This window comes from Macaca mulatta, chromosome 20, assembly GCF_049350105.2.
Source record: "Macaca mulatta isolate MMU2019108-1 chromosome 20, T2T-MMU8v2.0, whole genome shotgun sequence".
Taxonomy (NCBI): Eukaryota; Metazoa; Chordata; class Mammalia; order Primates; family Cercopithecidae; genus Macaca; species Macaca mulatta.
In genome coordinates this window covers 43081992-43105191 of record NC_133425.1, presented here as the reverse complement: position 1 = coordinate 43105191, position 23200 = coordinate 43081992, and the positions used below count along the sequence as shown (strand labels likewise).

The 23200-nt window shown below is 37.8% G+C and overlaps 1 protein-coding gene across 11 annotated transcripts in view; it reads right to left on the bottom strand.

Moving 5' to 3' along the window:
- PHKB (phosphorylase kinase regulatory subunit beta) overlaps window positions 1-23200 on the bottom strand; it is a 225514-nt gene that overhangs the window by 11674 nt on the left and 190640 nt on the right. For 6 of the 11 annotated variants that reach the window (XM_077984031.1, XM_015126050.3, XM_077984032.1 and 3 more), the window contains 6 exon segments: window positions 22627-22688; window positions 22376-22538; window positions 21138-21219; window positions 19116-19173; window positions 16808-16898; window positions 13406-13608 (listed from right to left, as the gene is read on the bottom strand). In XM_077984031.1, the coding sequence (XP_077840157.1) occupies window positions 13406-13608; window positions 16808-16898; window positions 19116-19173; window positions 21138-21219; window positions 22376-22538; window positions 22627-22688 (659 nt within the window). 11 annotated transcript variants of the gene reach the window in all.

Genomic DNA, 23200 nt, shown 5'->3' with positions numbered 1-23200 from the left:
AAGCATGAATCAATAACTCTTGAAATAAAATCACCTTCTGCTTCTGTCAGTAATGCCCTTACACCACTGACCCATTCAAAGGAGAATGAAGAAGAGGCCATTTGAATTTCCTGAACCGTTGATACAATTACTTCCATCAAGATTATGCGACATGATCAGACTCTTAAAAATGAGGCCTGCCCTTGCACAGGTGGTGAGGTTGTACAACATTAAAATAGGTAAGTACTTAGGTTCTTAGCAAGTGAGATTTTACCCATCCATTGTGGTGTTATTCTGTACACAAACAGCTGCCACACTATATTTTCTTAACACTAGATACATGCAAAAAAAAAAAAAAAAAAAAAAAAGGAAAGAGAGCAAGAGAAACAATACATTTCAAGAAATAGGCTGAGATATGCTATTATGTAAATGTTCCTTTCTCTGAAATCTCAAGCTTTTTTTTAAAACCAATTTCCTTTACTTTGTAGTCATTCCTTTGGGGTGAGAGGAGCCAGACAAGTACCTGTCTTTGAAATACAAGGATACAATTAGTTATAACTTAGTTATAGTTGTACATTAAAGATGTACTTTAACCAATAGGTTGCATAAGAGCCAAAATATTTAATTATTTTATGTGTAAATAACTTTTTGAGGATATTTTAAAAAGCATTTTTGTAGATTCATTTCATTTCTTTCATTTACTATATTCTGAGGACAGAACTCAGATAAACTAGTTATGAAAACCAAAGAAAACTCTGGAAATAATACTGTGCCTTAGGGAATGAGAAATTTATACACCATTAGGAAAAGCCAGGGAATTAGTTTTACACAGCAGATTCCTATGCTTCATCCTTAAATCCTTTAGTGAACACTGCATAACAAACACAGGCAGTGCAACTGAGCATCTGGAAATAATGCATCTTTATTTACCCATGCTGCCTTTCTCCCCCATGCCTTCTCTTTCTCTTGATACACTTCCTTGAAAGGCAACCTACAAGGATATTGCAGGTACAGAGATGAAAATGTTAGAGTAGATGTATTCAAAAGATTAAAGTTCTTTTTTCTGCCAATGCTGGTTTGTAAAACAACAGTGATGCATCCTCATGGGATGACTAATGTCTCTCGATGTAGAGAACAGTAAGAAAAAATGCTAAGCCTTACTGGTTGAGCCAGAGAGGGTGTCAACCAGGCCTGCCGGGCCAGGCCATAAGCCACAGGGTAACATGTATCAAGTTCTATGACAGTTCTAACCTCTACTGCCCTGAGCTCAGACAACTCTCAGCTCTTCCTACCTTCTCCCCTATTGTTTGTTGGTGCCATTTCTGGAAGTTGGGAGTTTAGTCTAGGGTAACACTGAGATGGATTATAAAGGCATGAGAGATACACAAGCATGAAACATACTAATATTTTAGAAATCAATACTATTACTGTTGATACTATGTAATGAATATTTAATAGCTGTTCATTGGTAAGAGCAATAAAGATGAAGTATTTACAAACAACAAATGCCTGAAAGCTTCCTGTTATATACAACAACAGAATATGTAACAGAATTAAGATTTACCGTTTGTATTTCTCTAGTCAGTCGAAAAGAAAAACTGGACTACACCTATGTTACTGGCAAAGACTAGGCTTTCTTTATATCGTCCTCATTCTTATTGACTGTATTTAGCGAAAATGTTACACAAGCATAAAAGTAACAAGAACATAGTTCTTTTGGATGCTTTGATGTTTAAGCTGTTTGGGAAATTAGCTAGTACAGCAACATTTTAGTTACAATAAACTACTCAGTGGGCCTTTTCTTTAAATTAAAAATTTATATTTTTATTTTATAGACTAGGCATAGAATTATCTTCTATTTATTTTATTTATTTATTTTATTCATTTCTTTACTTAGATTTAAAACTTACATTTGAGGCAGCTTAGAATAACAGAAGGAATACTGAATTAAAAATCGAATGACCTGCCTGTTGGTCTCCTCAATAAGTCAATAGAATGAAAAGCTAAGTGGGAGTTTCTGCTGTAGATGAAGTGATTTAAGAGATACAACCACTAATACCATGAGCCTTGTTTTATGTCATGATTCAAAACAGACCAACTATAAAAAGTCATTTCAGGGATAACCCAGAGAAATTTAAATAAGGATTGAGTATCTTGTGATATTAAAAAAATTACTGCTAATTTTGGTGGCTATGATAATGGTATTGGGATTATTGAGATAATGTCCTTTTTTTGAGATATATACTCACTAAAATATTCACAGGTAAAAGTTAAATGTCTGGGATTTGCTTTATAATATACTATAGCAAAATAAAAGTTAAAGCAAGTATAGCAAATACAAATAGCTAAGCACTACTTATATCACTAAATAATGAGCATTTGGGAATGCACCAAATAATTCATTATACACTTAAAATTCTTCATAACGAAAAGCAAAGACAGACTTAAATACTAATTCTGTCACTTACCAACTGTGCCCCATTGGCAGGTTATTTTCCAAATGGGAATACTACTATTACTCATTGAACTTACTTTATGAAATTATTTTGAGGAACAAATAATGTCTATAAAAAGGCTCTGAAATGTTAAAGAGTCATAAAAATGTTAGTAAACTCTTGTTATGTGACTTCTTAAACTCAGGTTACAGGAAGGTAATGCAAATTTTTAACTGAAGTCTTGGAGTCACTTAAGTCAAGTATCAGTCAATTAACTTCAGGAGGTATCTTCTAAAATAAATAACATTTTTATTTTTAAAAGGCTTACTTTTTAAAGTCTTCCACTAACTTGAGTTATTAAAACTAAACATAGTTTATCACATTTATCTTTTAAAATCCTTAGTATCACGCACAAAGATAGCTGGAGACCTTAATGTTTTCCCTTAGACTTCCTTCTATTTACAAAATCTCAGTTTTGTGGGCAAATTATTGACAGCATTATTCTCAAAAATCATCAAAGAAAGAAGGTTGTTCATTCATTCAAGCACAAATAAATACAATCTGTCATATTATTAAAATACATTTATTGGCCAGGTGCGGTGGCTCATGCCTGTAATCCCAGCACTCTGGGAGGCTGAGGCGGGCAGATCACAAGGTCAGGACATCGAGACCATCCTGGCTAACATGGTGAAACCCTGTCTCCACTAAAAATACAAATACAAAAAATTAGCTGGGCGTGGTGGTGGGCGCCTGTAGTCCCAGCTACTTGGGAGGCTGAGGCAGGAGAATGGTGTGAACCCAGGAGGTGGAGCTTGCAATGAGCCCAGATCATGGCACTGCACTCCAGCCTGGGCAACAGAGCGAGCTCTGGGAAGGAAGGAAGGAAGGAAGGAAGGAAGGAAGGAAGGAAGGAAGGAAGGGAGGGAGGGAGGGAGGGAGGGAGGGAGGGAGGGAGGGAGGGAGGGAGGGAGGCATTTATTCATTAAAATTGTTGGTCAAACTAATCTTTTTATTCTTTGGAATTCTTCAAATAAAAACGGCAAGACAGCCTTAGACATAAACTATACAACTATTAATAGCTGTCAGAAACCTACAGAAAGTAAATTACCAAGTAGTAACACAGTTAAGAATATCAAAGACATTTTATCCATTTGTAGGACTACTAATAAAGGAGGACATAGGAAAATCAGGCTAATTATCCCTCATTCCCTATGACAAGGCCATAAAATCTGATATTGATCATTTTAGAACAAAAGTTTTTTTTTTTTTGAGGAGTCTCACCCCGTCACCCAGGCTGGAGCACACAATGGCGCAATCCTGGCTCACCACAACCTCCAGTTCCCAGGTTAAAGTGATTCTCCTGCCTAAGTCTCCTGAGTAGCTGGGATTACAGGCATGCACCACCACGCCCAGCTACTTTTTGTATTTTTAGTAGAGACGGGGTTTCACCATGTTGGATGGGCTGGTCTTGAACTCCTAACCTCGTGATCCGCCCACCTCAGCCTCCCAAAGTGCTGGGATTACAGGCGTGAGCCACTGTGCCTGGCCAGTACAAAATCATTTAAATACAAAATGGGGAAAGGAAACGATGGATGCATGGAAGGAAGGAAGGAAGGAAGGAAGGAAGGAAGGAAGGAAGGAAGGAAGAAAGGAAGGGAGGGAGGGAGGGAGGAAGGGAGGGAGGGAGGGACGAAGGAAGGAAGGAAGGAAGGAAGGAAGGAAGGAAGGAAGGAAGGAAGGAAGGAAGGAAGGAAGGAAGGGCAAAAGAAAGAAAATGTGGAAGGTCAAAATAATGAAGGTTATGGATGGCCCAGAGCCTTAAACATCCAGTCTGTCTAAGAGCCAGAGGTGCTCTACTTGCCAATAAGCAAATGAGAAAGTGGTAGATTCACACGACTGACCAAATCAGCCTTCATATATATCCAAGTTTGACTTGAGGACAATGAATTCTTTGGGACTGCTGGAAAAGCGGAAAAAGGAATATTAGTATTCCTCAGACAGTTCTGGGAATAAGCTTATCCTTTTAAAAACACTCTTGTTTGGAGATTAGTAAGGATACAGTGTGTGTATTGGTATGTTTATTTCCCATATGCCCCAATGAAGGCAAACAATATGAAATAAAGTACATGGAAATCTGATAGCAGTGGTAAACCAGAACACCTGAACTTTTCTTTTTTTTCTTTTTTGAGACATGGTCTTACTTGGCGCCCAGGGTAGAGTGCAGCTGTGTGATCTTGGCTCACTGCAACATCCACCTGCTAGGCTTAAGCAATCCTCCCACCTCAGTCTCCCGAGGAGCTGGGACTACAGGCAGGCACCAACACACCCAGCTAATTTTTAATTTTTTTGTAGAGAAGGGGTTTTGCCATGTTGCCCAACTGGTCTCAAACTCCTGGGCTCAAGTGATTTACCCACCTTGGCCCCTCAAAGTGCTGGGATTACAGGTATGAGCCACTGCACCTGACCAGCTGAAATTTTCTGGAAAAAAAAAAATGCCATATAGAATAGAACTGATCACTGATCCTTGGGGAAAAAAATAATTTTTTAAAATAATCATTTTAAGATTTCAAGATAATACAAGGATCTGCTAAGTTTGCTGTTAAACAAATGATTAGATGATTTTGTGCAAACATTTAACTAAGCCATATGTTATCGGCTGAATTCTTTCTCCCCCACCAAATTCATATGTTGAAGCCCTAACTCCAATGTGATAGTATCTGGAGATGGGGTCTTTGGGAGGCAATTAGGTTCAGATGAGGTCATGATGTTAGAGCCCTTATGCTGGGATTAGTACCCTTATAAGATGATATACTAGAGCGCTCTCTCTCTCCAACAGAGGACACAGAGGACACAGAAGGCAGCTGTCTGCAAGCCAGGAGGAAAGCCCTCACCAGAAACCAAATCGGCAGGGACCCTGACCTTGGCCTTTCCAGCCTGCAGATAGTGAGAAAATAAATTTCTGTGTTTAAGCCATTCCATCTATGGCATTTTGTTATGGAAGCCAAAGCTGACACACCAAATGATAGAAGATGGGAAAGTTGCAAGAAGGGACTTTTTTGGCTTGATTCATATTAATATGGAGAGGGATACAATTTGATGAGGCAAACTGAGCTCTCTGGTGACTGAAGGATGTGGACTTACTCTATCACTGATCCAATCACAATATAATAGAGGTAGGGGAGCTTCATCACCTCACCTCCTTATCTCATATCAAATGTCAAAGGCAAAGACCTCGGAATGAGTATTAGAACCGTGCTAATGAACTTGGTGCCGTAATTATTTTCTCTTTCCTTTAGTGCATAAGCAATGTTATAGTCTGCTATCTATGACAACGATGGCTCTCTCTAAGCTTCGAATGTGTGATCCACAGATACAGTTTCGGGCATCAGAGGACAAGGTATGTCTGGATCATAATTGCTTACAGAGGATGTCCTGGCAGTATGAAAAGCAGAGATGAAAAAGGCTTGATAACATATATCCTCTGGGGTTATCTCTAAGTAAAGCTTGACTGACAGACCTGCAGCAGAAAGCAGTTGATTGGAGGTCTTTACAGTAATGGGCCTGTCAGGAACTTGATCTATTTCAACAGGAAAGCTGGAGCACAAATCAATAATGAGACAGCAAATCAAATCATTATCAGACCAGAATACCATTCCTGTGAGCAGGTTAATTTTGTTCACTGGAGTGCCTGATAGCAGTAAAGTTGAAGAAACTGCATTGGCAAGATTAACCTTGGAAAAAAGAGAAAAGGGACGTGGTGCTATTGGTTTAAAAGCAATTGAAGTAGTGGGTAATGTAAATAAATAAAATTTAAAAAACACTGAGAGAGAGTAGTTAAACCAGAGATAAAAATATACACAGTGCAAGGGAATTCTGGGTAAGAGGTACCATGGTTAAGGCAAATGTTCTTATTTCTTATGTCCATTCAGCCTAGTGAATGCTGGCATTCCAAGAAGAATATGGTATCAAACGTGACCAATCAATCAATCTCTTTAATCATAATTAACATTTAAAAGAGAGAAACAATACCCAAAAGCCAAGTAAGAATGAGTCTGATGTGCTTATTGTATCATAAGGCAGTAAAAAAAGAACACATTCTATAAATCCCCTCCCTATCTTTCTTTTAAAATTGTGCCACAACCAGTACAATACACAAAGGACTAACTCAGAAATATGTTCAACAATTTATAGGAAATTTGACATTCAAGGACTCTATAAATGAGTAATTTGCTCACCAATTTTAAGCAAACGAAAAACCTTCCATGGACTAATTCAAGGTAAAATTTGTAAAGAAACATACTGAGTATGTATTTGCTGCTGCTAATAAACAAATATGCAAGGGGCCCATTCACTTAAAAGGGCTCAGGTCTTAGTATAATTTATTAAGGATGAAGTCTCATAAAAACATAGAAGACACAAAAGTGTCTTTTCACTCTTCAGAGGGGTACTATCACAAGCCCCACAGATAGGATGACAGTTACCTTAAATTGTCTGATATCCCTAGAGAAGAAACAGCATTCCCAAATCTTTGTTACTGTGGTGGGAGAGTGCTGTGGGCATAGGTCTGAGGGGATTTCAGGGTATTTGCCACAGGTGTCATGAGTGTCTACCAGGTGACGGAGAGGTGACACCATGTTAGATTGCAAGATACAACCCCAACAGGATTCTGAGATGGAGTTTCCATAAGAGATGCTTTGGGATCATTCCACTGGGCCTACAGGGGACTCAACCATGGCTGAAAGGGCCCCCTCCTCCAGGGTGAACTTCTCTTGCGAGAGCACATGGCCTTTGCAAACTTAGAACCAGAAGACAAGAGTGAGTGAGACAGAGAGAGAGAGAGAGAGAGAGAGAGAGAGAGAGAGAGAGAGACAGACAGACAGACAGAGAGAGAGTATGTGTGTTAGGACCAGAAGAGTGACTGAGATAGAGAGAGAGAGAGAGAGAGACAGAGAGAGAGTATGTATGTTAGGACCAGAAGAGTGACTGAGACAGAGAGAGAGAGAGAGAGAGACAGAGACAGAGAGAGAGAGAGAGACAGAGAGAGAGAGAGAGTATGTGTGTTAGGACCAGAAGAGTGACTGAGACAGAGAGAGAGAGAGAGAGAGAGAGAGAGACAGAGAGAGAGAGAGAGACAGAGAGAGAGTATGTGTGTTAGGACCAGAAGAGTGACTGAGACAGAGAGAGAGAGAGAGAGAGAGAGAGAGAGAGAGAGAGAGAGAGAGAATGTGTGTGTTGGGAGAAGGGGGAGGTTCCTCCTATGGCACCTTGAGATTTGTGGTGTGTAAAAAGCACTTCCCAGATGGAGCTGTTCTCCAAATGTCATGGGGAGAGGACCTCAAATTATCAAATACCACAGTGATAATGTTGAAGCTTTGCCCTTGCAAAACATCTTCACATTCTTTACCTAGAATCACCACATCCAACGAGGACACCAAAGCAGGGATAGCCCCACTGTTACCAACCAGGGTAACTTTTTTCCTTTTCTGTTTATTGTCGGGTTGAGCTCCTTTTCATTCCACTAGTTTTACATGTAAATGTGAAGTACTTTTTTAAACATTATTACCTGTTTTTCCTTCAAAATCACATGTGAAAAACGCATTGCTTATTTGGCAATATCTGCATACATCATAATTCATCAGTTCTCATCCAAGGAGTTTACAGTATTCACACAAGTACCATAAAGATATATTTTACAGCAGTCTTTCAGCATTATTCGAAATAGTGAAAACATTGGGAACGACCTAGATGTTCATTAGTAGAAAATAGTTTGAATAAATTGGTTTTTAGCCATATAATAAAATGCTGTGCTACCATTACATCGAACAAGATAAAGTCCTATATACTGACATTTATGAATGTCCTAGATAAATTAAATGTAAAAAAAAGATGCAGTGTATTGTTCCACATTTTATGAAACAACAATAATACCATACATATATATCTGTGTAATGTACATGTGCAAAAGTATCTGAGAAATATACATCAAATTGGTGTCAGTTACTTTCCCTAGGAAATTTCTACTTTCTAAGTTACATTTTTCAGTATTATTTTATAAATTACTTTAGCTTATTATTTTTAAGTGATTTGCATGATTTCAGCTACAGTATATTTCAGTCAAATTTCCTTATCTTTCTTTGTCTCTTCTTTCTTTTGATTGAAAGTAAATTACCTGCATAGAATTTGACCTTCACTCTTATCCCTTAAAATAGTTTCTTTCGAAGATTTGGAGCTATTTTGAATCAGTTATAAGAACTTTGAGTTATATCCTGATTTGTTCAGTCTGTTTGCCCTGATATTTTCAACTCCAACCTCTTGACTCCATATGAGGGTAAAGAAATGGTTCTTTCATGTGAGTTAACTCTAAATGAAAAGAAATGTGATTCTCCATCTCCGTACACGGTATAAAAGTACTCTATTGTCACAGACTCAGGCACTGATCTGAGACAGACTGAGAAGTATAGGTTATAAGTCTTCCAAAGCACATTCTTTGTAATAAGTGTTCTAGTTCAGGGAGCCTTTTCAAGTGACAGCCATCCTTGCAGAGGTTTAAACAAAGCCTTAGAGTGAAGGCAAACAGTTTCCCAAGATTTTACACTGCTGTGTTTTTCAGTCTATAGTAGTTTTTCCTTTACTGCTTATTCAGCATTTTAAGCTAATTTAGGTCCTCTACAAGTCTCATGTAATTCCCTTCCTTGAATTCAACTCTAACCTGATGCTTCTTTCTATTCATGGGAATGGGTATTTATTCTAAAAATAGCATTCTTTCCGTTTTGATATCTACTATTCTGTATGTTCAGTGCTTTCCATGAGAAATGACATACCATTTTTCCTTATACTGTGTCACCCAAAGTAAAAATGTCCGGTGGCAGCATGTGACTTAGTATTTAACAGTCAACCGACTCATAAAGAAATTTGCTATGAAACCTTAATTATTCACCGTCCTGAAACTCATTCTGGGATTGTGGCATTATATTCTCATTGTGAGTATTAATAGTGTCCCTGCCTGACTTATGATGTATATTTCACTCTTATGTGCATCTCACAAGATCAGTTCTAATCACTAGGACAATTTCAGTTGGGGAGCAATCTGGTATTTTTGTTGTTGTTGTTTTTATTAAGGAGTGATTTATTTAAGAAATTTACTTCTGCTAAGGATAGGAACTAGATCTTGTATTACTTCCTGTCTGTCTTATAGTTTCGTTCATCAGAGATGCTCAATAAATATTGGATTGTTTAACATATGGTATATAAGCAGAGTCAGGTGGTTTGCTTTGAGCTAGTAATGTGGGATTTAGGAAAAGCAAAAGGAAAGCATGTCTCTGTACTCTTAGAGAAGTAAATGGCTCTTAATTTTGATAAACATACTTGATTTTGTGCCACATGATATTGGAATTAAGTATAAAAGAAGATTTAATTAAATCATGTCCTTCAGGAAATGACCAAGTTAAACAGGGCCTTGTTTTTATGAAAGTCCAGTCATATATACAGAAGATATCAGGATGTAGCACTTTTCTCCATGGAGTTATTGATGGAATGGTGTAGTTAATCATATCAGAGTATAGGACAGGTTGCCTTACAATCGTACATCTCTTAGCAGTGTTTCCAGTAACGATCTAAGAGGAGACAAGTTTAAATAACGTGATCACTGCACTCAAAAGATCACTCTAGTAAACCATCCTCTTCCTCTTCCTCCATCACTGTAGCCACAAATACTATTTATTGAATATCTATTATATGCTAAGCAATGAATAATAGAAGAAAAATAAAAATTCTTCACATATATTATCTGACTTAATCCCTACAACAACTTTGAAGTAGGCACTGGAACCACCATTTTACAGCAAAGAAACTGAGATTTGGAGAGTGTACATGGGCTGTTTTTGTCAGTAAGTGGAAGAACTGGGATTTACACCCAGGTCTGCCTAACTTCAGTGTTCTTATTCTTCAGTCTTACGTACTTCTGCATGTTTTTGCTTCTGTATACCATTGCCATTATCTCACAGAAACAGGCTTTAGTGTTTATTTCTAAAACTTTATGGCTTTTATGACTTCTCATACATGATTTCAATTTATGATCCATATTGTATTCGAGTTCATGTAGTAACTATGATGTGCCAGATGTCAGATTTTTTTTTTTTGTTCTTTTGTCTGCCAGGCCTCCAATCTAGGATCAGTACTGTTTAGCATTTTATAGTGTAAGAAACTTGAGTAGGTACAAGTTAACAGACCAAATAAATGAGATTTTGCACCTTAATTCATCACAAGACCGAGAAAATGGGATGATTCTAAGTTGGCTGCTTGTATACTACAGTAGATATATTGTGTTGGTGCAAAAGTAATCATGGTTTTTGCCACTGAAAGTAGTGGGCGAAACCACAACTGTTTTTGCACCAACCTAATATTAAGATGCTATGAAAAGTTTAGAAAAGTCTAGAGCAGACTTTTCACTTCCTTGTAATATTCTAGGATACCTCTGTCAAATACAGAGCGCCTCATTATGTTAACCACAGGAAAAAAGCTTTCTGAAATACAAACCTGCCTGCCTGTTGCTACATCAACATTGGCTTAGGAGGCAAAGCATAAGAATAATTTGAAATTATATTTTGTCATACTTTCAATGTCAGTATTTGCAGAGGAAATAATATTTTCCTGAAGACTAATCCTTCTTTGTAGGACCAGGGCAGATGTCGTTGTTCGAAGTTAATAGCCAGTCAAATGTGTGAGCTAGTGAATATGCACTGAGCCCTTGGTGCTGTTTACTGGAACCAGCAAAGGTAGAGACACTGGGATAAGGACAAACGGTAGACAGTTGCCGCGTAACTCCTCCACAGAAAATCTTCTACCTCCCCTAAGGCAAAACCACCCCTGCCACTGAATTCAGCTCTCTGGATACCACTAATTTGAGAGTTACAAGTGGAAAGCCTTGAATTTTATTCCCATTTCTGCCAGTAACTTAAGTGACTATCCCAGGCAAATGAGTTCTCCTTTCTTATGTTCAGAGGAAGAGATCTAATGTTTGCTGAGGGCCCGTTTTCTAGGTGCTTGCCCTTTGGGTTATCTCAGATAATCCTCACAAAAACTCTGTAAGTTTACACACAAGCTGCTTGAAATTCTGCAAAATTAGATAACTTTCCCAAGATCATGGGCCAAGAACCAGGATTTGGAACTAGTCACTAGTGTGAGTGATGCAGAGTTCATGCTCCCCAACCCTTCTAATGACAGATGGAGAAAGGTATGGCAGTAATATTTGACAAACATAATTCAATTGTTTTTTATGCATGGTAACAGTACCGCGTTTATGTTTTGAAGAAGTTCTTATGTTTTTGAGATACAAATTTAAGTATTTACAGATTAGAAGATATGGATTTGCCTTTCAAAACTGACAGGGTACTGTGGGGACAGGTGGTTAGTAGATGGGGGTATGGGTGAAGTAAGACGGACCAGATGATAGTATTGTTGAGGCTGGGTGATAGTATGGGCACGTAAGTCTTTATTATATCAGTCTCTGTATTCTTGTAAATGTTTGAAGTTTAAAAAAAAGTTGAAAAGTAATCAATGACATGAAGATATATTGGTAAAAGTTATGAAGTGACATGGACAAAACCGAAGTTTTAAACTACATAAAGTGCTCAGGTGAGGTGGCTCACGCCTGTAATCCCAGTATTTTGGGAGGCTGAGGTGGGCAGATCACTAAAGGTATGGAGTTCAAGACCAGCCTGGCCAACACGGTGAAACCCTGTCTCTACTAAAAATACAAAATTAGCTGGGTGTGGTGGCACATGCTTGTAATCCCAGCCACTTGGGAGGCTGAGGTGGGAGGACTGCTTGAACCTGGGAGGTGGCAGTTGCAGTGAGCTGAGATCGCACCACTGCACTCTAGCCTGTCTGATAGAATGAGACTCCATCTCAAAAAACAAAAAACTACATAAAGCGAAACTGATAAAAATAAAAATGCAAGGAGAAATTGATATAACCACAATTGTAATGAGAAATTAAGACTTTTATCAGCAGTCAATTATCAAATACAGATAGTAAAGATAATAAAACTCCAATTTTACAGTTAGCACTTATTTCACACTCATACACATACATGTATGTTTGCATCCAACAGAGAATGTATATTCTTTTCAAACACTTGAGAAACACCCTCCAAAGTTGGCCACATGTTAGATTACATTATAAGCTCAGATACCATTGGGCTCTTTTACAATCAGGACATACTCACATGATACTTATACAATCAAAAATGTATTTAAAAAAGAAACATTTATACTTTCTTAGCTTGTCATAGACTTTTAAAACATATCTCATTTCATTTTCATATAAAACAAAGAAACTGGTATTAAAGCGAGGCTAGAGAGGTTCAGTCATTTATCCGAGGTTACTGAGATGACAATGGCAGTCGGAACTTGAACTCAGTTCTGCTGAATCCCAGAGCCTGGTTAACTTTTCCTACACATGCTGCCTCATAAAATTCTTGATTACGAATATTCAAGATCATCAGAGCCTTACTTTTGATTTCTTCTCCAAGAACAACAATATTAAAAATCAATAGTTAGATTTTGGTAGAAAATGGGTATAGAATATTCTTAAAAGGACCAAATTTTTATCTGAATGTGTCCCCCTGACAGTTTTACTGAAAATCATTCCTCTCTTAAGGCCTATTCATTTTATTTCTAGGAATTTTTGCAAGTACTGTGCTTAGTGTTTTACACGACACAGCTGTTGAAATTTCTGGGGTTTGATTTTACCAGAAAACAGAGTTACTTCACTATATCTAATTCAGGCATGAAATAAATGTTAAGGATTCTTTCAGGCTAGTAGCATTTATTTTGCATACCCCCAGATATTGCCTGCATGGCTTAGAGGACAGGTGCACTTTGCTGAATACTCACCAGACACCAGGAACACTGCTTCACTTGGAGAGGCTGGGTCTGTTAGAGGACAACTTGAACAATTCTCTTTATGCAAATGCAAAGGACTTCACTCACCCGATTCGTATTTTCAGCATGCCACTGAATAACTCAGGGTTATTGGAGATGATCCAGCCAATATGGATGACCAGTTCTTGCTGAATGACCGCTTCCCTCTCATCATGGGTGTTACACTTATAATAGATGATGTTTTTAATCACTCTTGGAGACAAAGGATTAGAGATAACTTCTTCTTCATGCCCAAAGGCACCCAGAGTTACCTACGAGTGACAGAATTTTATTGTAAAATTCTCCTAGCTACTAAAAGATAAAAATAAAAAAAACTCAAGGCTCAGGATGACTGGCAGGCTGAAATTACTCTACATAAGCTAGGGAATTAGGCAGAATAACTGTTCCTGCTGTTTATTAAAATGGCTTTCAAAGCGTGACTCCCACTGGAAATCATGATGGTTCACAGTCTAGTCTCAAATATAAGGGCAGGTGAGGGTTCCAGTTAGGGGAGTGGAGGTGAGTGGATAAAAGCAGGGAAGGAATATAAATAACTAATAAGTTAAAATTATTCTGAATGACTTTAGCACTAGAAACTCCCCAGAGAAACCAGAATAGGTTACAGAGTTTCACTTTACTGCACAGTCTACACAATTTGGTATTTGAGAGATATACTTTTTGATTCTTTTATAGTTTCTCAGGCAGATTCTTTTGCCTCAACAACACTATAACGCTTCAAAGGCAGGTGTGACGCCACCCAGTTCCTGTGTAGCCCTCATTTTTCTGGGCATAATGCAAGGTGCCTGGTGAGGGTTAAAATATGTGGTGACAGATCTCTCACCTGTGGAGGGGAAGGAACAGGCTGTTCACAGCCTGGGACACCAGAGAGCACAGAGCGAAATGGCCAAAAAAAAAAAACTCTGAGCAGAATGCTGCTGAAGCTGGCAAGGGGAATAGGCTGGTCTGTCTCTCTCCTCTATCCCTGGCATTCTGCTCCCAGGGGACTCTGCAGGCCACCCTTCTCCCTGAGTACCCCTTCCCATCTCTTTTCCATGTACAGTGTACCATCATAAAAGGCAGGAAAAAAGAATAGCATATCAAAGGCCACAGAGATGAGGGAAGAGAGCAGAACATGGAGTCTATTGCCTCAATTTTATAATGGAGTGAAAACTGCGAACTGCTGGTTTATTATATCACAAGTGGCATGAACCAGTTAGTCTGAGTGTGAATACTTTCATTAAAATGTCAGTGTGTAAAGAAGAAAACAAACAGAAGGCACATCATTGCCTCTGGAAGCAATGATGACTAAGCCATGATTTCATTCCACAGAGCTTGAGGTGATCTGAATGTGCTTGGTAGAAACAATATTACTTCAGTGCTTAGGGCACTCAGAAAAATTCTGAATGCTCTGTTCTTACTTCTTTATTGTAAAGAAGTAAGGTGCGGTCAGAGAATGGACTTCATGCCGCTGGTAATGAAGCTGAGCTACTGGCCTCCAAGTCTTGCCCAGCTCTGTAAGTGATTTACCCTGGGAGACATACTAGTGTGATGAGCAATGGTCCAGGCACAACCTTAGGGCAGGCTCTGAGGCTTCCAGGATGTGGGAGCAGAATCTCAGGACCACAGGCTGCAAGCTCCCTTTAGATATTGTGTAGTTGCACAGGACCAACCCTAACCCACCCTTTCTCCCAGTGTCAGGTGCCGATGACCTTGAATATCTCCAAAAGTTTCTGAATGTTCATATGCAGAGTTAACTCTCTTTTCAGATATGCTACAAGGATCTAAAATCCAAGGAAAAATATCTTCTCAAAGCCTGTTTAACTTTCTTTCAGAGGTGGCTTGGTTCAGGGCAAAAATATGAGACTCTCACTAGAGGCAAGAATTCTGGTGAGAAAAGGCACTAGGTAAGTTACTTCCTGTATTTTGGTCTGTTTTAGCCAACAAACAGGGATAAAAAATCTACCTCTCAACAATTTGGAAAAAATAACATATACGAAGTGATTTAACTTTTTCTTAGGATTTTTTGTATTTTTTCTTTTTAATTTTTTTAAATGACAGGGTATTGCTCTGTTGCCCAGGCTGGAGTGCAATGGAATGATCACGGCTCACTACAGCCTCAAACTCTTGGCTCAAGCAATCCTCCTACCTCAGCTTCCCAAGGCACTGAGACCAAAGGCATGTGCCATTAGGCCCAGCTATTTTTTTTTTTTTTTTTGCAGAGATAGGGTCTTGCTATGTGCTCAGGCTGGTCTTGAATTCCTGGCCTCAAGTGATCCTCCCGCCTTGGCCCCCAAAGTGTTTGGATTACAGGTGTCAGCCACCATGCCCAGCAGGAATCTTTTATTAGTACAATTATTTTTAATTATTAAATATTACATGAAACAATAAATAGCTTATTATTCTAACATTTCAAAAGCTAAATATAAGGATGAATAATTTTAATCTTAATGAATTAAGAGCCCTGAAATATGACCAATGGGTTGATTCCATTGAAGAGCGTTAAAGTACTTCATATTACTAAAGCTTATTATATCCCCAGATTAACTCTCAGGAAAACACAATAAAGCACATATATTCACAGAGAAGAGACGGAGAGTAAGTGAACAGGTTTTCATTCTAATCAAAGGATGATTCAGCCAGGTAAATTAGAGCTTATAGAAAACAAAACAGAAAATGAGCAGCCACACCCCACATGCACAGGCTCAATTCAACCCACATTCACTAAGTGCTTTTTCCAAGCAAGGCCCCATGCTGGGCACACTGGGATGTGTACTGGACAAGACTCAGACTCTGACCCCTGGGGGCTCACAGCCTACCATGAGGTGAGAGACACACATTCAAATGAACTGGGACCCAGGGCAGATTGTGGGAATTGTCACAGACCTATTGTGAGAATCCAGAGAGAGAGACCACTGCTAACTGGAGATGGCTCCGTGAGGAGGAGGTGACAGAGCTGGCCCTGGCGAATGGGGAGGAGCTGGGGTTAGAGATGGCCTGGGGCAGGGGATCTGGGGAGCAGCACTGGCATGCAGAGACCCTGGCTGGGCACGAACACCATGCTTTCTAAGGAGGGAGCTCTTATGTGGAGCAGAAGGGAATATGTGCCCTTCGCTGTTCACCTACTTCTGCTCTGCCTATCCGAAACCTGTCTGGAGTACTTTAGTAGTTATTGGTCCATTTTCTACATTAGTAGTTATTGGTCCATTTTCTACATTAGCATCTGCATTGATCTCAACACAGGAGTTGAAGATTACAGCTCTAAGGTGCAGCAGGAAAAGGGGAAGGCCCATTTAATATCTTTCTGACTAGATTTTGCTTGGGGAAGGCGACTTTCGTAGCAATGCCTGAGCCCTTATAAATCTGAAAGTGAGAGGCCTATGACACTGAGGCTTGCCAGACTTAAAAGTAAGGGTCCTAGCCAGAAATCTTTGCCACTGGGACCAAATAAGTGTCTGAAAAGCAAATACTTACCTGTTTGCCCTGCACTAAAACATTAGTAATGGATGGGGCCAGGCTGTCCACTACTTTACTTAAAAGACTTGCTGCACGGCGTACAACCGACCTGGGGGCAAAGAAGAGAGCAGGCCAGATGTTCACAAATCTAAAATATGAGGAATGCATCGGGCCCTGACTGGGTAATCTTTAAAATATACACGGTTGAATCCTCACATCATCATTTGGAGGAAACACTGCCCAGGACAGCTGAAATTTCCCAGACTGCAGGACCATTCAGAATTAGGGAGGGATCCCTCCACCTCATCCCTGCCACCAAGCTGTGACAAAAATATTACTGATGACACTATCGATTTAAAAAGCAAAAAAAGAAAACCTAGTTATTATTTTGATTAGGGAGGGAGGGTGTATAGGAGGAATTAAGACGATATTCTGATTTTGCATTAACAAGTTCATTACTAAATCTGTCACTAGTACATGTGACCTATTTCTATAACCATTCTAAGTCATGTTTCTTTTGGTGCCTAGATAACCAAATCTCTGGATTAGAGGATTCACTTAGTACTGAATTTTAGAAAGTGCTACAATGAAATACCAGTATTTCTTTTTCATGATAAAGTCATAATGTTGGGGGAAGAAATTCACACTGCTATTTTTATATTACTGAAAAAGTCTTAGAACCTAGGGAGAACAGATTTTTTTTTTTTTTTAAAGTACAGCACATGCAATACATCAGATAATTTTTTTCCCTCAAAAGTAAAAATTCACGTGGAACTTTTAGATAGAAAAAGTAAAATAAAAATGTAGGTCTGAAACTGGCTGCAATCTTTAGGTATTTCAGGATATCCACAGAAGCTGACTTATAAAAAACATTTATATTTCTTAATTTCAACATAGATGACTAAAAGAAAATTCAGTCAATAACTAATAAAGTTAGTGAAACAAACACTTCCTACTTCTAGAGAAGCTTTCACCCACACACTCTAAGACCAAAAGACATGTTTAACCTTCAGAGTGCAAATAAGCCCACACATTTCAAGCAGCTTGGGTTTTCAAATTCTGTGCATGTTACCTGTTTCCCATGTACCAGAAAAGTAGTAATGTGTGGGGCTATAGAGGAAGAAAATTTCTGGGTAAATGCAGCCCCGTAGCGCACCGCCAACCTGGGTGTGTCAGTGGAAAGCCATAAAAGGGAAAATAGAGTAAATACAACTTCCAGTTCTTCCAAACATAACAGTCAGCATTCTAAATGTTTGCTAGCTAATGATTTATCTGAAATGCATAAAGTGTAATACATAAAGCAAGAACAGATGTGCTTAATCAAAAGTAAGACTATAGACCACACTTGAAACTTACTGGCTAAGAAAGTTTACCAGAACTATCACTTATTGGCTTGATGTCTTACTGTACTAAGAATTTACAGTGAAAATTTGAAAGATTTAACTATAGGATTATTACATTATTTCTTCTGAGGAGGAATGGTATATTTATGATAAAAATATAATTGAAATATTCTAAGAGATTGTTTTGTCTAATCCCCTTATTTTAGGGATTAGAAACCTGAGGCTCATTTAGGTTAAGGGAGTTTCTTATGACATTCTTGAGACTTTTTTTTTTTTTAAGTGGATAACGTATCATTAAAAAATGTGTGCGTGTGTATATATATCTATACATACACTTTGACTTTCAATATTTGTTAGATTCAGCTAGTAAAACATTTCTGTAGAATTACATCAAAATGCAGAGGGCCATGCATTTAGGCATTCCTACTCAATTGTGAATTTAAACAACTTTATTTATTTAAACTTTCCTACTTCTTTTTTTTTCTATCTCTGGGAAGAGATTACCTCTGTAGAACAAATTGGTTATTTTTCATGAAGCAGCTACAATCACTGGGATTCATTCAACTTAAGTGACAAGAGAATAGCCTTCTCAGTATATTATTTTTGCTTATGATTAGATAAATCACTGGTCTCTTTTCATGGCCTTCTATAATAGCAGAACAGGTTGCCTAAATTAAAAAACAGAACTTAAAGCACCTTGCTGGGGCAGAGAAGGTGTAGAGTAGGAAAGAATTCTTAGCATATCATTCCAGTGAATACTCTTCAGGTTCAATCCCTACAGTGTCTTTGTTTTCAGAATTTTGGTGGAGGAGGTGCGGGGAGAGACATGCTACATAGGCACATTCTCAGGAAGTGCTGTAACCTTGGAGGTTCAAAGTAAAAATCAGGATGAATTACCATCTTTAAGACTGGTCCATTTTCTTTAGGCTATCGAATATGACAACACAAAAATAAAACGTAACAACAAGGACACTAATACAAACCAAAGTTTTTTGCTGCCAGCTCTTCTATAGACTCTCTCAATGTGATCAGAAACGGTACCTAGACATTGGATAATAGAGTCTTTGTTGAACAAAACTTTTAATTAAATGCATCACATTTATTCCTCTTAAAAGTACTCAAATTTTCACTGTGCTTCACTAGAGTTGATACATCGATTCATTAATGTTCTGAACTGACATATTTAAATATGTAACTCAAATATATAGAGTGTGACTATCTCCAGCACTTGATACTATTTAGTCTGAGTATATAATTTTGGTACTTTATTTCTTGAAATTCAACTATTTTCCTAATTAATATGCAATCTAAACTTTTAACAATACAAATGCTATTTTAATTTACTGCAGAAAAGAGGAAAAGAGAATATAGTAAAATAATTAGCAATTGAACAAATACTGTAGACTCTAATATATATGACTTTTCATTTATTTGTTCAATAAAACTTTACTGAGGCCTTGTTATGTACATGGGGCTATGATCATTCCAACATATGCTACTGCTCAAAAGACACCACCAGTGGGTTTCATTATTTGGCCACGATTTTGTCTGTAAAATCACAATGTGACAGGAAAGAGCACCAAAAAGAAAACAAAGATAAAGAACAAGATCTTTAACATTTTACTCTAAACTTTTTATAGCCTTTTAACAAATTAGATAAAATTATATTCGGATTCTGTAGATGCATATGATTTTCAATGTTTCACATAAGGTTTTATAGATTTAAAACATTTAATGAATATTATTCTCAAGTTTATAAAAATGGTTTAAAAAATCATTCCCTTAGCATTTTCATTATAAACTATTTTATATAAATTTTCTTTTATTTAAAAGCACTAAAACTTTTCAATAAAAAAAACAGCCATTCTGAATTCTAGGTTTCTAATGAAATGTTTGATTTTTAAAAATCCTACTGTTTTAGATAAAGTGCAAATTTCAGTGAATGTCCTAAATACAACTGAGATTCTGCTTATACTTACAGTTTTAAGACTAATTAGAAATATGCAAGATTCTGTTTGAAATTTGCTAAAAGTTCCTCTGCCTTTAACAAGCTAAGAAATGGAAAACGATTCAATTCACATGTATAATACTCAAGAAGGTTATCTCTTAGCTATAATAAGGCAAAAACTAAGTAGATCTCATTTGAATAAATAACTATGCTCGGTTAATTACCAGAACTATATGTGTTATTAATTCCACTGCTGTTTTTCAGTTCTAACCATATCAACACACACCTCTTAACAGAGTACTTTCAAATAAGCCAAAGATTTTTGAATAGCTAGACATTAAGTACTTGAACTGTATTCTGCATTATTCTGTATTACAAAATGTCAGAAGTGGACCATGGTGGAGAACTTAAAGATTCCTTACAGTGGTGACTCCACATGCAAGTGTGAATCTGGGGGATAACTGGGTTTCATCCTTAATGCAGAGTGGACATAGATATAATTACAAATGATTTATTTTTATTAACCATCTTCAGAGCACAATTCTATTAAATGCCATGTTCCATTCCAAATGGCTGCTGCAGATCACGACGCAGCTAATTTTTTTTTTTTTTTTTTTGAGATGGAGTCTTGCTCTGTCACCCAGGCTGGAGTGCAGTGGCGCTATCTTGAGGGAGCTAATTTTTATAGACATAACAATTCGATGTTATTCTTGAAAAATTAGAGAAGATAAAACTGGAAATAGAAACTGTCAATAAATAACTATGGAATTCATCAGAGGTTAACAATCACAGGTACAATCCAAGCTCCAATACTTTTCAGACAATCAGAGAAACAATCAAGCATCACTGCATGAAAGCCAGTTAGGGGTTCATACATCAGTCTCCTCCACTTTAGGGGGTATGAATGAACATTTTCCATTCAAAAGTGAAAAAGAAGGTTTAATGAAGGGGTAAAGAACTTGCAACATTTTAGTGGATAGCTTATGCATATTTGATATATGTTCAAGGCTACAGCGGTCCTCTTATTTAAAATGTTCTCTTAGACATGCACTCTTACCTTCCTTTGTGATGAAGTTGGGGCCTTCTCTTTTGAGCAGTATACCCAGCAGGATGGCTTGGCTAGCCAGACAACTGCAATCCTGAAAATATAAATCACGGTGAGGAACTGAAATGAAATGGGTACAGGAGTTACCACAGAGGGTAACTAATCACAAAACCACATGATGCAGAGAAGAAATACTTTACTATGAACTGAGGAAAGATAAACTGTCATTGATATAATATAAAGCATAAGATGACATTATACAGCGATTCATACTTATCTTAGATATCTTAGAGATAGAGGGTAGACAAGTGACAAGCTGGATTCCTGGGGTGGTAGGATTTAATAATTAAATTTGCCAGAAAACAAGATAAGTAATGAACAGAAAATATTTTATCTACAAGCAATAATACTGATTTTGCCACTCTCTGAGAGACTTGGCCAGGTCATTTAACCACTCCCTTCTTGATTCTTCTTATTGGTAAATGGGAGACCATGTTGCTAGCAAACTGTTTTGAAGAGATAGATGATAGGAGGGGACTTGTTTAGAGTGTTTATTATATATTAGGGCACTGTGCTATGTGCTTTATGCCGTATTATATCTTATTCATGCTTATTTGGATCTATACAATATCCATCAACAAGAATTGGTCACATCTGGAAGGATATATATTTGGTCTACATGCTCAAATTTGTATGCCCCAAACAAAACGTCACAGTGTTTATTGCTCTACTGGGAGAATTTCGTTTCCTTGAATCAGTACTACACCCTATCCACCCTTACTCTTCTGAAACGTAAGTAACCTTAGGAAAGATAAATATTCATTTGCTAAAATATTTGTATGAATGCAGTGAAAAGACTGCTTTACTCAGTGACAGGACTGACCTAAAGCAAGCATTACACCTAAACACTGGGGCAGGAGACAAGATGGGGGCAGAAAGGAAGAAAGAGGGCTCTAAAAGAGAAATCTGGAGAACCCACAGGCAACTATCATTGACTTCTTTAATGGCTCATACCATACTTGTGTATCCAAGACAAACATATTCACCTGCAATTCTTAAGCATTTTTAAAGATATCTATGCAGATGTTAGACCAAGAGAACAACTTCTCATGATTGCCCTGGGTGTAGACAAGTCATCCACCTCCAGATTAATTGCTACCTTCACTGAGAGGACAATAAGACATACGGTCAGACTCTGGGAGCCTCTGCCCCAGCAACCGAGGGCCATGTGGGAACTGCATCTGTCTCACATTCAGTTTTTGAAGAATTTCGTGGGTGGGTTTGTCCTTCCATTCACTAATGTTGACATCCGGCTGCTGTCCCAGTTCAGGAGCACTAGGGGTGCTGCTTTGACGTTTGACTTTTGAATGTTTGGGAGGTTCTAGTTCCTCAAAACTCTTAAATTCTGGAAGCCTAGAAAGTAAAAGAAAAGGTTTCATATTTTCTACTTTTCTAATGTAATTTCAAAAAACCCAAAATGAAATAACCCAAAGGGACTTACTCTTCTGTGTCACTGATTCGTAGGAAATCAAGTTGTTCTACTACAGCTCCAGATATTAGGGTCTGAAATGTGATCAAAAAAGGATTAGAAACTCTTAGAAACATCAAGCCATACTCTTATGGCCTGTGTGCATACCTTTCTGTAATTAAGTAATACTTCAAAAAATTGCTTAAAAATATATACAGTTCTGAAGTAATTCTTAAATGAACATTCAAAAATCACACAGGTTTCTACACACACACACACACACACACACACACACACACACACACCCCTTAAATAGAATATACACATCAAGTTACAAGTTTATGAGTCATTATAAATAGGTCAACATGAGATGAACTCTCTGTTCTTAGAATTGCAGGCATTTACTTTTAAGCTGGAATTAAAATAATTCAGTAACCATTAAAATGCTAAAAAAAATTACATTTCTGACTGGGGGGCAGTGGTTCATGCCTGTAATCCCAGCACTTTGTGGGGCCAAGGCGGGCGGATCATGAGGTCAAGAGATCAAGACCATCCTGGCCATCCTGGTGAAACCCCAACTCTACTAAAAATACAAAAATCAGCTCGG